The sequence below is a fragment of the Pseudorca crassidens genome, chromosome 7 (assembly GCF_039906515.1).
Source record: "Pseudorca crassidens isolate mPseCra1 chromosome 7, mPseCra1.hap1, whole genome shotgun sequence".
In the NCBI taxonomy this organism is placed as follows: Eukaryota; Metazoa; Chordata; class Mammalia; order Artiodactyla; family Delphinidae; genus Pseudorca; species Pseudorca crassidens.
Genome location: NC_090302.1, coordinates 82127211 through 82143501, shown reverse-complemented (window position 1 = coordinate 82143501; position 16291 = coordinate 82127211). Strand labels below are relative to the sequence as shown.

The 16291-nt window shown below is 37.1% G+C and overlaps 1 protein-coding gene across 10 annotated transcripts in view; it reads left to right on the top strand.

Annotated features, from left to right (window-relative positions):
• Positions 1–16291, top strand: part of KIF27 (kinesin family member 27) — an 88400-nt gene that overhangs the window by 54916 nt on the left and 17193 nt on the right. For 9 of the 10 annotated variants that reach the window (XM_067744728.1, XM_067744729.1, XM_067744721.1 and 6 more), the window contains 3 exons: positions 1526–1702; positions 6420–6635; positions 15233–15439. In XM_067744728.1, the coding sequence (XP_067600829.1) occupies positions 1526–1702; positions 6420–6635; positions 15233–15439 (600 nt within the window). The remainder of the gene's footprint in view (positions 1–1525; positions 1703–6419; positions 6636–15232; positions 15440–16291) is intronic. The other variant, XM_067744726.1, reaches the window with a different exon arrangement.

Genomic DNA, 16291 nt, shown 5'->3' with positions numbered 1-16291 from the left:
TACTAAGATACAGTGAATTGCACAAATCATACCCTTTATTATATCAAATGCAGAAAAATCCATTCATTTATTATTATTTCCCTAAAAAAACCTGTATTATGTTAGCAGACTCCTACCCATACTTCAAAGCACAGCTAAAATATTGCCTACTCTGTGAGGCTGGCACTGACATTTCTTCCATTTCTCAGACAGAACCGATCCCTCCTTCCATTTTTGCATACATAGTACCTAGGAGTTTGCTGTATACAACATTTATTATCAACCGTCATAATTTTTTGGTTTCTTTCCTGTTGGAATGGAGCTTACAGAATATGTTATTCATCTTTCAGACCCCACTCACAGTCAAGAAATGTTTGTAGAATATGTTTTAAGTTAATTGCTAGTCTTCATAGGGTCTCATATATGGAGTTTCTAAGGTATAGCTGGATATAACAAAACTAAAGTATTTCTGTAGCTGCTCTGGGATATGCTTCCTGTTCCTAATAATTGTAGAGCTGCTATTTTAGGCCTCAATATTATTTGGATGTGCTGTTGCTTATAGGACCATACTATCTAGGTCTGGATGGAAAACTACATAGCTCTGGACCTGCTTTGCCTTGGCCACTTTGCTCTCTTTTTCTCATGCATATTCACTGTCTTATCGTCTTAATATAGATTTCTAGGGACAGTTTTTATCAAGTTTGAGAAGAACTGGAAAATAGTTCTATATTGATTTGTTTTCTTATTATTTGTTATTTAGGTGGCATTGCTTCATTACTATGTCCCAGTGCAGATGGACACTTGGTAGAGTTCATCTTGGACAATCATTCCATTCACATTTTTGTTTGTACTTATTTCTGGGTATCCTTAACTGAAGAGAATACTGAGATGTTTGTTTTGGAAATCTTTACAGCTCAGTTTATTTTATTTTGTAATTATTTGATGTTGACAGGCTACAATGCAGAGTGGATTTCCATGCTCCATCATCTATGTCTTCCACAATGCGTATTCATTTATTCACCTCATTAGTTGATTGATTGAATCAAGAATTCATTTAACATTTTATTGAAAGCCAATCATGGGCTAGGCAGTAGAGCAGGCACTGAGGCTACAGAGGCAAAAAGCACTGTCGCTGCAATCAGTCAAGGAGCTCAAGTAGGGGAGAAAGACTGTAGAACAATCAGTAGTATTAGTGCTGTGAGAGAGGTGTGCACCTCTGTAACAGAGAAGATTTCCAGCATGTTCTCAGAACTAACTCTCAATATAAAGAAAACTGTCAGCCTGAAAAATCTCAGACTCAAAACATATTTGTGGAATAAATTTTAATTCCTTATAAAACTACACAGAAAGATGTTAGCTTAGAACCACTTATTTCTTGACAGTTTTGGACAGACACTATTTTATTATTCTCACTGTTCATTTAAGGTATTCCAGATAGTTTTTAAATGTTCATTTAAGGTGTTTTAGTCAATCTGAAGCTATATTATTACCATATAAATTTTATGGTGAAGAAAAATTATAACATTTCTTTGGAATTTTAATGTAGAAATTGGATGAGCAAAAGAAATGGTTAGATGAAGAAGTAGAGAAAGTTCTGAACCAACGCCAAGAATTAGAGGAGCTGGAAGAAGACTTAAAGAAACGGGAGGCCATAGTTTGTAGGAAGGAGGCCCTGTTACAGGAGAAGAGCCATCTGGAAAATAAGAAGTTACGATCTAGTCAGGTATTCTATTTAATATGCTCTTTGATTCTGGTTGTAAGCCTTATAAACTAGGATTTATTTTTCTCTATGAAGTAAATCATACCACTGTAAAGTTAGAAACCAAAAGAAAACTTTTCTGGTTTTCAGTGTATTTCGCTTATTAGTGCTTACTTAATGTCTATCACTAAAATCTATTTTGAAGTAAAATGTTCAATGTTCTACCAAGTATGATTTACTTATTATTAACTTTTGGGGGGTATTTTAAAAATTGTAGTATATTATACATAACATAAAATTTACCGTTTTGACCATTTTAAAGTGTACAATTCAGCGGCATTAATTACATTTACAGTGTGGCACAACCATCACTGTTGTCTATTTCCAAACTTTTTATTGCCTCAAACAGAAACTCTGTAACCATTAAGCAATAATTCACCATTTCCCCTGGCAGCCTCTATTATTAACCTTAGTGGATATTTAATTAATTAATTTATTTATTTATTTTGCGGTACGCGGGCCTCTCACTGTTGTGGCGTCTCCCGTTGTGGAGCACAGGCTCCAGACGCGCAGGCTCAGCGGCCATGGCTCACGGGCCTAGCTGCTCCGCGGCATGTGGGATCTTCCCGGACCGGGGCACGAACCCATGTCCCTTGCATCAGCAGGCGGACTCTCAACCACTGCGCCACCAGGGAAGCCCCCTTATTGGATATTTTAAAAATTAATTGTACCATTTGATGCTGTAGAGTGAACATTGATAATTTGGAAGAATAGACTTGAAAACGATCTGTCATTTACTACTCACAGTTAGGGGTTTGCAGGTTTCCTGTAAAAGAAAGAAGATTTTGTATAGTGAAGATTTGTTTATATTTCTAATTAAAAAGACAAGGGAGACTTCTAGTTTTCTAGTTTCAACAAGATGTGATATTTAGGAAGTCAGAACATACTGAGGTAAGCAGAGAGTGCAAATAAAGGAAACCCACAGGAAATCATAGCAAAATTGATTCTTTGAAGGTTGTTTTAATAAAACAGAAGAGAAACTTGAGACATATTTCTGGGTTTCTTTTAAAACAAAAGTCATAAGAATATTACATATTTTTTCAGTATTTAAGAAATACCATAAGATGCGATCATATGCATTTCAGACAAGAAACATGATATAAAAAAGCCTATATTCATAACATATAGAGATTTAACTCAAATGAATGAAAGACCTAGATGTAAGTGCTAAAACTATAAAAGTCTTAGAAGAAAACATAGGTATAACTCTTTGTGACCTTGGGTTAAGCAATGGTTTCTTGGATATTTCACCTAAAGCACAAGCAACAAAAGAAACATTAGATAAATTGGACTTCATCAAAATTAAAAATGTTTGTGATGCAAAGGACATTATCCAGAAAGTGAAAAGATAACCCACAGAATGGGAGAAGATATTTGCAAATCATATGTCTGATAAAGGACTTGTATCTAGAATAGATAAAAAACTCTAACAACTCAATAATAAAAAGACAACCCAATTAAAAAATGGGCAAAGGATATAATAGAAATTTCTTCAAAGAAGATATACAAATGTCCAATAAGCACATAAAAAGATGCTCAACATCATTAGCCGTCAGGTAAATGCAAACTAAAATTTAAATGAGATACTGCTTCACACCCACTAGGATGGCTATAATCAGAAAAATAGATAATAAGTGTTAGTGAGGATATGAAGGAATTGGAACTCTCATACACTGCTGGTGGGATTGTAAAATGGTGCAGTTGCTTTGGATAACTATCTTGTAGTTCCTCAAAAGGTTAAACATAGAATTACCAAATGACCTAGCAATTCCACTCCTAGGTGTATATCCAAGACAAGTGAAGACATACGTGCACAGAAAAACTTGTACATGAATGTTCATAACAGCATTATTCATAATAGTCAAAATATGAAAACAACCCAAATGTCCTTCAACTGATAATATATAAATGAAATAATGGGATATTATTCAGCAATAGAAAGGAATGAAGCACTGATACATTCTACAACATGGATGAACCCTGAAAATGTTATGTTAAGTGAAAGAAGCCAGTCACAGTAGGCAGTTCCATAGAGACAGAAAGTAGAATACTGGTTACTTAGGACTGGGTGGGGGCTTGGTGAGGAAATGGAATGACTGCTAGTGGGCATGGAGTTTCTTTTTTGGGGCTGATGAAATGTTCTAATATTGATTCTGGTGATGGTTGCACAACTTTGAGAATATACTAAAACCATCTAATTATACACTTTAGGTGAATTGTATGGTACGTGAGCTATATTTTAGTAAAGCTATTACTCAAAAAATCTATAAACCCATAAAGGGAAAAAACAGTAGGGGAGACAACAGAGGACAAAATGTTACCAAAAAATGTAAGATGGAAAGCAGATAGATAAGTGGTTACTGACTTAGCAGAACAGAAGAAGCTGAAATCCAAATGTCTAGAAGAGGGACATCAATGAGAGCCAAGCCTTTAACTTTAGCTTTTTTTTTTTTTTAAATAACAGCTTTATGAGATATAATTCACATAAACATGAAAAAGACTCAGAAATGAAGGGACCCTGATTTTTAGACGGCGGGAGTGAGGCCTAAGGATGAAAACAGGGCATAGTCAGGAAAGCATCCTTTTCTGATTCTGGGACTAGATGATTTATTTTCTGAAGATTGAACCAGATACAGCAGAGGGCCGGGTTAAGTCAAAATAAACAGGGAATGAATGAAAGTCTGAATCCTGAGATATCCATTTCCTAACCCCTACTTGGATCCCAAAATGCTGGCAGCCAGACTTACACTTCCCAGCAGGAGATTGGTGGATCTTTCTGAAACAGTCCCAGAAAAAAAGACCTTAAAAAATTTACATTTGGGAGCCCCCAACTAAGTGGCCAGATCCCAGATATATCCTATTGTGACACATCTTGCCCACAGCAGTTTATCAGGATTTTAATACCTGACTCTTAAGTATGATGTATATTTCAGGAATGCTACTAACATTAAAGACAGAGGCCAAAACAAAAGGAAAAAAAAAAAAAAGAAGCTCAGATAAATTATAGAGATAGAGCAAGGAGCTGAAAAAACTTCTTAAAAAACCTTAATATCTTCAAGGTGGTAAAAGATGATACTCTATCCATAAAGCAAGAATTGCAGCCTATAAAAAACATGAAAGAACTTTCAGAAATTAAAAGGATTGGAGGATAATGTTAAGGAAGTATCTCAGAAAGTAAATAAAAAGATAAATAGAAATTAGGAGGAATAAAATTTAATTGGCAGGTAAACCCACAAAGTCCATCATCCAAGTAACAGGAATTCCAGAAAGATACAACAGGGAAAACAGGAGAAGAGGAAATTATCAAAGACATAATACAAAAAAATTTGTCAGCACTGAAGATATAAGACTGGGTTGAAATAGCTTATCAAAGGCACAGCAAAGAGTACTAAAAGCATATATCATTGTGAAGTTTTGAGTACACTAGGGGAAAAAAATGTATCCTGAAAGCTTCCAGATAGAAGACTAGTCACTTGAAAACCTTGAGAGTCAGAATGGCATTAGACTTCTCAACCTTCTTCATTAGAAGTTAAAAGACCTGAAGCAGTCTTAAAATTCATAAGGAAAATGGTTTCCAAACAAGGATTCTCTTTTTAGCCTAACTATCAATCAAATGGGAAGGTAGAATAAGGACATTTTCCGGTGAAAAAATTACCTACTACCTAGCCTGTCTCAGGAAACTACTAGAGGATGTGCTCCTTAAAAATGAGGGTGCAAGCTATGATAAAGGAAGACTCAGGATCCTGCAAATGTGATCTAACTGGAAATTTTCAGGATAATACCAAAGGAAGTCCAAGAACAACTAGTCCAGTTTGGAGCAGGAGGATGGAGGCTCCAGGCAAAATGTTCATGTATTCACAAAATCATGTAAACTGACCATTGGTTTATCTAAAAACTATAATACAACTTATGTTGGGAGAATAGAGGGAGGGGAAGTACAGAAGAGGAGGCATAGGAGTGCTAAATCCTTGTCTTCCGTAATAGATAATCAGCAGACAGTATCTAAAATTGGTAATGTTATTTAGAAACATGGACATAAACACCAAAAGAAATAGCTTAAAAGGTTAAAGATGGTTGTTTCTAGGGAGCAGGACTCAGGGGAAAGGGTCAGGTAGGGGACTCTTTTTAAAAACATTATTAAACCTTATGGCAGTATATACATATAATTACTTTGACGAAAAACTCTTTTTAAGATTATCTTAAATTGGTCATAATGAAGATCACCGTAAATCTAACTGGCCATAAACTTGACCGGAATGAAATAAGAGTAGAAACAAATTGTATGTTTAAATAACAACAAACCAAATGTCAGCCTCTAGGAAATGTTAGCATACTTAATTCTACTATGTAACAGGCCAAGAAAGAAAAGTTTAATTTGGAAAATAATACAAAAGAAAAATACTGCCTCTCAAACCTGTGTTGTATAGTCTGGTTTGGCCAAGCAATACTTAGTAATAAATTCATTGTTTGAAAAATCTCCACTTTTTAAAAAAAGGCATTCAACTTAAGATTTTAGAAAATGAAGCTTCCCCAGTCCCCCAAAAAACTCCATGGGAGAAAACAATAATGTAAAAGCTAAAAATATGTTCACTTAGTAATTTTCTCTGTGTTTTTCCTAATTTATTTACAGTCTGGATTTCTAATAACTGATCTTGGGGCGTCTGGTTGATTGTCTTTTTAGGCTTTAAACACAGATAGTTTGAAAATATCAACTCGCCTGAGCTTGTTGGACCAAGAGTTGTCTGAAAAGAATGTGCAGCTCCAGAACAGCACAGCTGAGGAGAAAATAAAGATTTCAGAACAAGTTCAAGCCCTCCAGAAAGAAAAGGATCAGCTACAGAGACGAAGAAACAGCGTGGATGAGAAACTTAAAAATGGTAGTGTGTTATCACCTGAAGTAAGTCGGTATGCTTTGAAACTAGAAGTACTGTATGATGGATCACTTGGATGATTTCCTCCATTTTTGTTACTTAAACATAAAAATGACAAATCTGGTCAACTTTGTTTCCTTGAGACTTTTGTCAGATGTAATGAGTCTGCCTGTCACCTGTTTGGCGCCATGAGGCATGCTTGACTAGAAACTGTGATGTCCTCTCGTAGAGGTCCATGAACGTGGTCCCTTCCAGGCATTGCCAGGGACTGGGAGACTAACGTTTCTTTTGAGTATGGTCTTTCTTAGCTGGGGTTTCTCATCTGAAATCACAGAACACAGAAAAAGATTTGAGGGACACTTTTCTTCATTTCTTCCAAAGAGGGCACCTGTCTTCTCTCTATGTACCTTTCTTGAATGATACTTGGTAATTCATCACATATAACCGATGTCTAGGGCATTAATGCTTAATTCTTTCAGAAAGTATGGGAGCATGTTCCACTCTAAGTCCTAGCCAAGTAGATGCATAAAACTCATACCCCAATAAAAACACCTTTTAGGGGCTTCCCTAGTGGCGCAGTGGTTGAGAGTCCGCCTGCCGATGCAGGGGACACGGGTTCGTGCCCCGGTCCAGGGGGATCCCACATGCCGCAGAGCGGCTGGGCCCGTGAGCCATGGCTGCTGAGCCTGCGCGTCCAGAGCCTGTGCTCCGCAACGGGAGAGGCCACAACAGTGAGAGGCCCGCGTACCGCAAAAAAAAAACCAAAAAACAAAAAAAAAACACCTTTTAGGATTTTTCATTTAGGGGAGGATATGACTTCTCTCACCTTTATTTTTTTTAACTATGTAAAAGATGTTTCATTTGTTGGCTAGCAAACTGTCCCAGACTTTGTCTTTTCAAAATTTTACTTCAGTTGGCAGTGGTATCTATACCTTATTACTTTATCAGACAAAGATGAACGTTTTTTTTTTTTTTAATTTATTTTTGGCTACACTGGGTCTTTGTTGCTGTGTGCAGCCTTTCTCTAGTTGCAGCAAGCGGGGGCTCCTCTTCATTGCAGTGCTTGGGCTTCTCATTGCAGTGGCTTCTCTTGTTGTGGAGCACGGGCTCTAGGTTTGCGGGCTCAGTAGTTGTGGTGCACGGGCTCAGCTGCTCCGCGGCATGTGGGATCTTCCTGGACCAGGGCTCAAACCTGTGTCCCCTGCATTGGCAGGTGGATTCTTAACCACTGCGCCACCAGGGAAGCCCCAAAGATGAACTTTTGAGCCTGGATTTTCTCTGCAAATATTTATGGTTGATGTCCAAAGTAAGGGAAAGCTGCTGAGAGAAAGTAAGTGGCTGGGAATCATGTATCTTGTGGTGTTTTAGATTGGAGCAAGTGTGACAAGAAGTGAAAGGGGCTGGTTAAGAAGGAACAGGGGAAAGGATTTCATGACATTATTGTTCATTGAGTTGATGAAAGAAATTGAAGACAACCTTGACTGGGGGCTATGTGACATTATAAGCTTCTACTGCCCTATTTTATAACTTAATTGGGGTAGCTTTGTCAAGGATCACAGAATGAGGTTGTCCTCCTGAGGCTGTTAAATTGGAGCCCCAAGCCTACAGATGTGAAGGTCTGAGAGCCTTAGATTCAGCAAAACATAGGATTTAAGGAATTCTTGCCTGCCCAGGACAGTTACTGGGCCCTATGGGAGAAAAAAAAAGAAGGAGAAAACATTATGCTTCTCTTGAGGAATTCATACTACATCTGAGGAGACAGATAGAAAGATGAGAAAACTCTAAACCCTGAAGAACATAAAAAAGCAAGTTATAGATAATGTAATAAAGCTATACTTATTACATTATTTATACAAAACAATGCAGTGATCATTTGGGGGAAGATTCAATTAAGGCAGCCTTGTTAGATCAGAATCTTGAGCTGGATTATGAAAAACATGGTATATATTGATAGATATAAGAAAGAAGGCCATTTTAGATAGAACACTGTTAAATAAGGCATAGAGATGGGAATGAGCAAATTATGTTTGCAGAGGGGTAGCGTGGCCATTCTTTTTTAATTTTAATCTTTTTGTACAATTTTTTTTTTTTTTTTTTTTTTTTTTGCAGTACGCGGGCCTCTCACTGTTGTGGCCTCTCCCGTTGCGGAGCACAGGCTCCGGACGCGCAGGCTCAGCGGCCATGGCTCACGGGCCCAGCCGCTCTGTGGCACGTGGGATCTTCCCGGACCGGGGCACGAACCCGTGTCCCCTGCATTGACAGGCGGACTCTCAACCACTGCGCCACCAGGGAAGCCCTTTTTGTACAATTTTTAAGGTTACACTCCATTTAGAATTATTACAAAATATTGTCTATATTCCCTGTGTTGTACAATACATCCTTGTAGCCTGTCTTACTCCCAATAGTTTGTACCTCCCATACTCCCACCCCTATAATGCCCCTCCCCCCACACTGGTAACCACTATTTTGTTCTCTATATCTGTGAGTCTGCTTCTTTTTTGTTATATTCACTAGTTTGTTGTAATTTTTAGATTCTGCCTATAACTGATATAGCATTTGTCTTTCTCTGACTTATTTCACTTAGCATATTGCCCTCCAAGTCCATCCATGTTGCTGCAAATGGCAAAATTTTGTTCTTTTTTATGGCTGAGTAGTATTCCATTGTGTATATATACCAATTCTTCTTTATCCATTTGTCTGTTGATGGACACTTAGGTTGCTTCTGTGTCTTGGCAGTTGTAAATAATGCTGCTGTGAACAATGGGGTGCATGTGTCTTTTCTAATTAGTGGGTGTTTTTTTTTTTCTGGATATGTACCCAGGAGTGGAATTGCTGGGTCATATAGTAGTTCTATTTTTAGTTTTTTGGGAAACCTCCATACTGTTTTCCACTGTGCACCAATTTACATTCCCACCAACAGTGTATGAGGATTCCCTTTTCTCCACATCCTCACCAACATTTGTTATTTGTGTTCTTTTTGATGATAGCCATTCTGACAGGTGTGAGGTGGTATCACATTGTGGTTTTGATTTGCATTCCCCTGATGATTAGCAATGTTGAGTATCTTCTCATTTGCCTGTTGGCCATCTGCATTTCTAGAGGGTCAATTCTTATCTTCAAGAAACCTTTAAGTTTCTATTTCATGAGGAATTCTGTAACTAAAAACATTATGTAGTGTTTTGTGGTGAAAATGCAGCACAATGCATGGTACTTGTTTGGCAGCCACCCTGGATTTGTTTGAGGGAAGAGTGAGCCGCCTACAGTCGGTGGGGTTCCATTTAGTCCTGTGAGCGTCTGTGCACCCTGCTTCCACATGGTTGGTTCTTCTTAGCGTAGCTCTGAAATGGGCTCTGCTCTCACCACTGTTTTCACGCCAAGATTGGTAGTACTAAATAGATCTCCAGTAGCAGATGATCAGGAACATGAGATTCTGCTGTGACGTAAGACATCAGTAAAATCTAGGTGGAATGGTTTGCTGTTTTATGTCTTTAAACTTGCTCAGAATTATTTTTTCTTTCCACAATAAATCAGAATATTTTTTCTAATTGTATTACTTCATGGGAAATGATAGAAAGATTTTAGATCACTATACTAGTACAGGATTACCCAACAATTTAATATAGACAAATCACCTCCTTTTTTGGGGGGTAAAATCCAGAAACTAAAATTTAGAAAAAATAAAATATTTGAACTCTGTTTTTCTAATAATGCAGAGCAGTTACCTAGTAAGTGGAGTATAGGAAGAATACATATGAATATCTATGTTTATTTCATCTTTTACATTTTCAATTTCATGTTTTTTCGGTTTTTTTTAAATTTCATGTTTTATCATTAGAAAATGCATATAGTTTATAGAGAAATACATGCAGTGCTTGCTCAAAAGGTTTTGTTTGTCATGTTTGTTTTTTACTAATGGGAAATTTGTGATCTAAGATGTTTGGAGACCACTGCTTTAGATCCTTGTTACTCGCAGTGTGATCTCTGTACCAGCAGCAATAGTATCACCTGGGAGCCTGTTAGAAATGCAGAGCCTCAGGCGCCACCAAGACCTGCTGAATTAGAAGTCTGCATTTTTACAAGCTCCCTGGTGCATGTTTGGAAAGCAGTGCTCTGTGACAAAGCATAGTCAACTCTTGATAATCTAAGGTTTGAGTTGTGGCAAATTCTTCATCCTGGGACAGCTTCCCATTGCCCCTCATCTTCTCAACCTACAACTTTTTGCTGGGTTAGATGGAACCACAAATATTTATATGCTGGAGCCTCACTAGAGCAGGCTATCCTCAGGGTTCTATAGATTTGCTACCTTACATTATCTCAGTGCTTCGCTAACATAGATCCAAAACTATAGAAACTAAATTTGTACCAAATTGTTCTCAGCCATTACATAAAGGCAAACTCTTTCCACATTTATTTTTTTTGGTTTTTTTTTTTGTGACCTTTCTAAACTGTTTTAACTTACAGGCCTTATAAAATGTCAGTTTTATGGCAATAAATATTAGCTCCTGTGCTTGCAGAAAACATGAACTTACTACTTTGCAGGAGAAAGAGTTATCAGCAGAACTATGTCTTTTTCACAAATAATGGGGCTCACTGTGCTCAGGTGTACTAGGTAATCCTTTCTTTTTTTTTTAATTTTTAATTTTTATTTTATTTATTTTTTTATGCAGCAGATTCTTATTAATTATCCATTTTATACATATTAATGTATATATATCAATCCCAATCTCCCAATTCATCACACCACCACCACCCCCTGCTGCTTCCCCCCATTGGTGTCCATACATTTGTTCTCTACATCTGTGTCTCAATTTCTGCCCTGCAAACTGGTTCATCTGTACCATTTTTCTAGGTTCCACATATATGCATTAATATACGATATTTGCTTTTCTCTTTCTGACTTACTTCACTCTGTATAACAGACTCTAGATTCATCCACGTCTCTACAAATAACCCAATTTTGTTCCTTTTAATGGGTGAGTAATATTCCATTGTATATACGTACCACATCTTCTTTATCCATTCGTCTGTCGATGGACATTTAGGTTCCTTCCATGACCTGGCTACTGTAAATAGTGCTGCAATGAACACTGGGGTGCACATGTCTTTTCGAATTATGGTTTTCTCTGCGTATCTGCCCAGTAGTGGGATTACTGGGTCATATGGTAATTCTATTTTTAGTTGTTTTTTTTGTTTGTTTGTTTGTTTTTTTGCGGTACGCGGGCCTCTGACTGTTGCGGCCTCTCCCGTTGCGGAGCACAGGCTCTGGACGCACAGACCCAGCAGCCATGGCTCACGGGCCCAGCCGCTCCGCGGCACGTGGGATCCTCCCGGACTGGGGCACGAACCCATGTCCCCTGCATCGGCAGGCGGACTCTCAACCACTGCGCCACCAGGGAAGCCCTATTTTTAGTTTTTTAAGGAACCTCCATACTGTTCTCCATAGTGGCTGTATCAATTTACATTCCAACCAACAGTGCAAGAGAGTTCCCTTTTCTCCACAGTCTCTCCAGCATTTGTTTGTAGATTTTCTGATGATGCCCATTCTAACTGGTGTGAGGTGATACCTCATTGCAGTTTTGATTTGCATTTCTCTAATAAATAGTGATGTTGAGCAGTTTTTCATATGCTTCTTGGCCATCTATATGTCTTCTTTGGAGAAATGTCTATTTAGGTCTTCTGCCCATTTTTAGATTGCGTTGTTTGTTTTTTTAATATTGAACTGCATGAGCTGTTTATATATTTTGGAGATTAATCCTTTGTCCGTTGATTCGTTTGCAAATATTTTCTCCCATTCTGAGGGTTGTCTTTTTGTCTTGTTTGTAGTTTTCTTTGCTTTGCAAAAGCTTTTAAGTTTCATTAGGTCCCATTTGTTTATTTTTGTTTTTATTTCCATTACTCTAGGAGGTGGATCAAAAAAGATCCTGCTGTGATTTATGTCAAAGGGTGTTCTTCCTATATTTTCCTCTAAGAGTTTTATAGTGTCCGGTCTTACATTTAGGTGTCTAATCCACTTTGAGTTTATTTTTGTGTATGGTGTTAGGGAGTGTTCTAATTTCATTCTTTTACATGTCGGTGTCCAGTTTTCCCAGTACCACTTATTGAAGAGACTGCATTTTCTCCATTGTATATCCTTGCCTCCTTTGTCAGAGATTAGTTGACCATAGGTGCATGGGTTTATCTCTGGGCTTTCTATCCTGTTCCATTGATCTGTATTTCTGTTTTTGTGCCAGTACCATACTGTCTTGATTACTGTAGCTTTGTAGTATAGTCTGAAGTCAGGGAGTCTGATTCCTCCAGCTCTGTTTATTTCCCTCAAGACTGCTTTGGCTATTCGGGGTCTTTTGTGTCTCCATACAAATTTTAAGATTTTTTGTTCTAGTTCTGTAAAAAATGCCATTGGTAATTTGATAGGGATTGCATTGAATCTGTAGATTGCTTTGGGTAGTATAGTCATTTTCACAATGTTGATTCTTCCAATCCAAGAACATGGTATATCTCTCCATCTGTTTGTATCATCTTTAATTTCTTTCATCAGTGTCTTATAGTTTTCTTCATATCAACAAATTGAAGAATAAAAACCATATGATCATCTCAATAGATGCAGAAAAAGTTTTTGACAAAATTCAACACCAATTTATGATAAAAACTCTCCAGAAAGTGGGCATAGAGAGAACCTACCTCAACGGTAATAAAGGCCATATATGACAAACCCACAGCAAACATCATTCTCAATGGTGAAAAACTGAAACCGTTCCTCTAAGATCAGGAGCAAGACAAGGATGTCCCCTCTCACCACTGTTATTCAACATAGTTTTGGAAGTCCTAGCCACGGCAATCAGAGAAGAAAAAGAAATAAAAGGAATACAAATTGGAAAAGAAGAAGTAAAACTGTCACTGTTTGCAGATGACATGATACTATACATAGAGAATCCTAAAGATGCCACCAGAAAACTACTAGAGCTAATCAATGAATTTGGTAAAGTTGCAGGATACAAAATTAATGCACAGAAATTTCTTGCGTTCCTATACACTAATGATGAAAAATCTGAAAGAGAAGTTAAGGAAACACTCCCATTTACCACTGCAACAAAAAGAATAAAATACCTAGGAATAAACCTACCTAGGGAGACAAAAGACCTGTATGCAGAAAACTATCCACATTTGTTTTTGGTAGAATATAATCATAGTATGCATTCAAAAGTCAAATATTTTCTTGGGTTATTCACTTTTATTTTCTGGTTCTTCTTATTCACCTAAGTACCTTTCAGGATTTAAGTTTGTTTTTCTTAAAAAGGTGAATATTATTTTCTTCCTTATGGAGTGATTATCAAATCTTCAAATTCAGTAATTGCACAAAGAAATAAAATGGCTGCTGAACATTTTTTTTTCCAAAATGGCTCTTTCAGGAGATTTTATAAAATGACTTTAAAAAAAATAAGTATTATTCAACCTCCCATTGGAATAGGTTATTAACCTACCTTTTCCCTGAATTCCAGAAAAGGAGTTCCAGAAGTCATTCTAACTGTTCGTTGGGGAGATCAGAAATAGTAACATTATTTTTCTTTGAAATGCTATGGGGAGGAGAGGAGAGAAATACTTGGGTCATATACCCAAGACATATGAAAATGTTTTTTGCTCCTCTCTCTTCATTAAGTTGTTCAGCAGATACGTACTGAGTTTAAACTATGTAATATATACTGTGCTGGGCAATAAGGATGTGAGTATGGACAAGACCATCTGCCCTCAGGGAACTTAAAGTTGAAGTGGCCTCCACCACAAGTACGGGGATACAAAAATATATATCCAGGTCTTACCACGTCCAAAATAATTTCTTACCAGAGATTTAGATCCCCCAAATAAGATGTTATTTGGATAATTCAGAGAACGGCTAGGTTTTCTGACAGCAATTCATCAGATTTTTTTTTTCCTACAGAGGGAATCTTCTTTGGCATATGAAAAAAAGGTTTTGCTGCCACCATTTTTAGTGCCTCCACTTTCCCTCTAATGACATCTCCTAGGAATCTTATAAAATGTTTCATGTCCTTAAATCCTCACTACTTTTTCTTATGTTACACAGTGTTTTTTCCCTGGAGACTCTCCTCTGATTACTAGTTCTTAATAACTTATTTTAATATATTTCCTCTTTCCTTCCTAGCAATATATTGTTTTGATAGATCCTTGAAGGGACCCCCGAGGTCTCCAGATCTCAGTGACACATAATATGCACTTTAGGAGCCATGGAGGGAGATAACATGATGACACTGTCAAACCTGTGGGCTGAGGCTTTGTTCAAGTGTATTCCTTCGTGATCAGCATTTGCTTATGACCTTGGGATGTTTCATAACTCACCTAACCTTCTTCCTCTTCCATTTTGCTACCCAAGGTTTACTACAAAGATTCAATGATTATTTGTTATATATATGTGTGTGTGTTTGTGTGTGTGTGTGTGTACACACAGTGCATTGTGTAGCATAGTAAGCACTCAATAAACATTTTTTTTAATTTAGTAGAAGAATGGTACTGTCCGTTAGACTCAAATAGCATGATAAGATCTTAGTATATGACAAAGTCCAAGTTATACTGTTTCATTTAAAATGAGTGATTTCTTTTGTATTATATCTAGGAAGAACATGTTCTTTTCCAACTTGAAGAAGGGATTGAAGCTTTGGAAGCTGCAATTGAATACAAGAACGAACATATCCAGAGTCGCCAGAACTCACTCAGAGCTTCACTTCAAAATCTCTCTCATAGTGAAGAAAATGTCTTAGAAAAACTAATCTGCCTGAGTCCTGTTGAGATTAGAGCTATTCTTTTCAGATATTTCAATAAGGTTTGTTCTTCAGGGACAGAGGATTTTCTTATAAAGAGGGGTTGAGATGCTTATACAGCTCACATTTATGTAGAATTTACAGCACTGAATGTTGTCATCTGAAATCTTTGCACTTATCCACGTATGTAGGCCTAACTTTGTGAGGTTCTTAAAGTTGAAGGGCCTTTTGAAAGAGGGCTTTTGGGAATAGTTTTAAAAACCAAAGAATTTAAGTTATATTCCTCAGTCACTATATCTTGGTTGTATGTTTTCTAGATTTGATTGTTCTTACTCAGCATTCGTGAAAAATCAAGGGCCCTCCAGGTTTGGGTTCCCTTTCCTTCATTGCTGTAGGGTAGGGGTAACCTGTACCTTCTCATTATACCCTATGAATTGAAATGGAGGTGAAATGGTGCATCAGTGACAAAGATAGTAATAGATTTTAGCATTAACCTGGATGGGCTTAATATAAATTAAAATATTTTATACAGATTTGACAGCTTACTGATAGAGATGTTTCACAGCATTGAAAACTATATCTGTCTTTTCTCTAATGTCTTCTCTTAAGATATATATTATGAAGTGTTAAACAAGTAGATAACTCTTTTCTCTGAAAAATATATTCAGTTTAAGGGAATAGCAGACAGTTGATGAAAAATGAAACACAGAAGTTTTAAAATAAAGTTCTAATTCTGTTAGACAATTGAAATAAAGATGACTAAATTAATGGAAATGTGATACACAGGCCTTCTCTTGGATAATTACCGTCAGTAGTAAGCTTCTATTATTGATGCAAGTGCATCCCATCACTGGGTGTGTGGAGGGCAGAAATATGGTGCATGTTGTCTGAGGCTTTGATACAGATAACTCTTC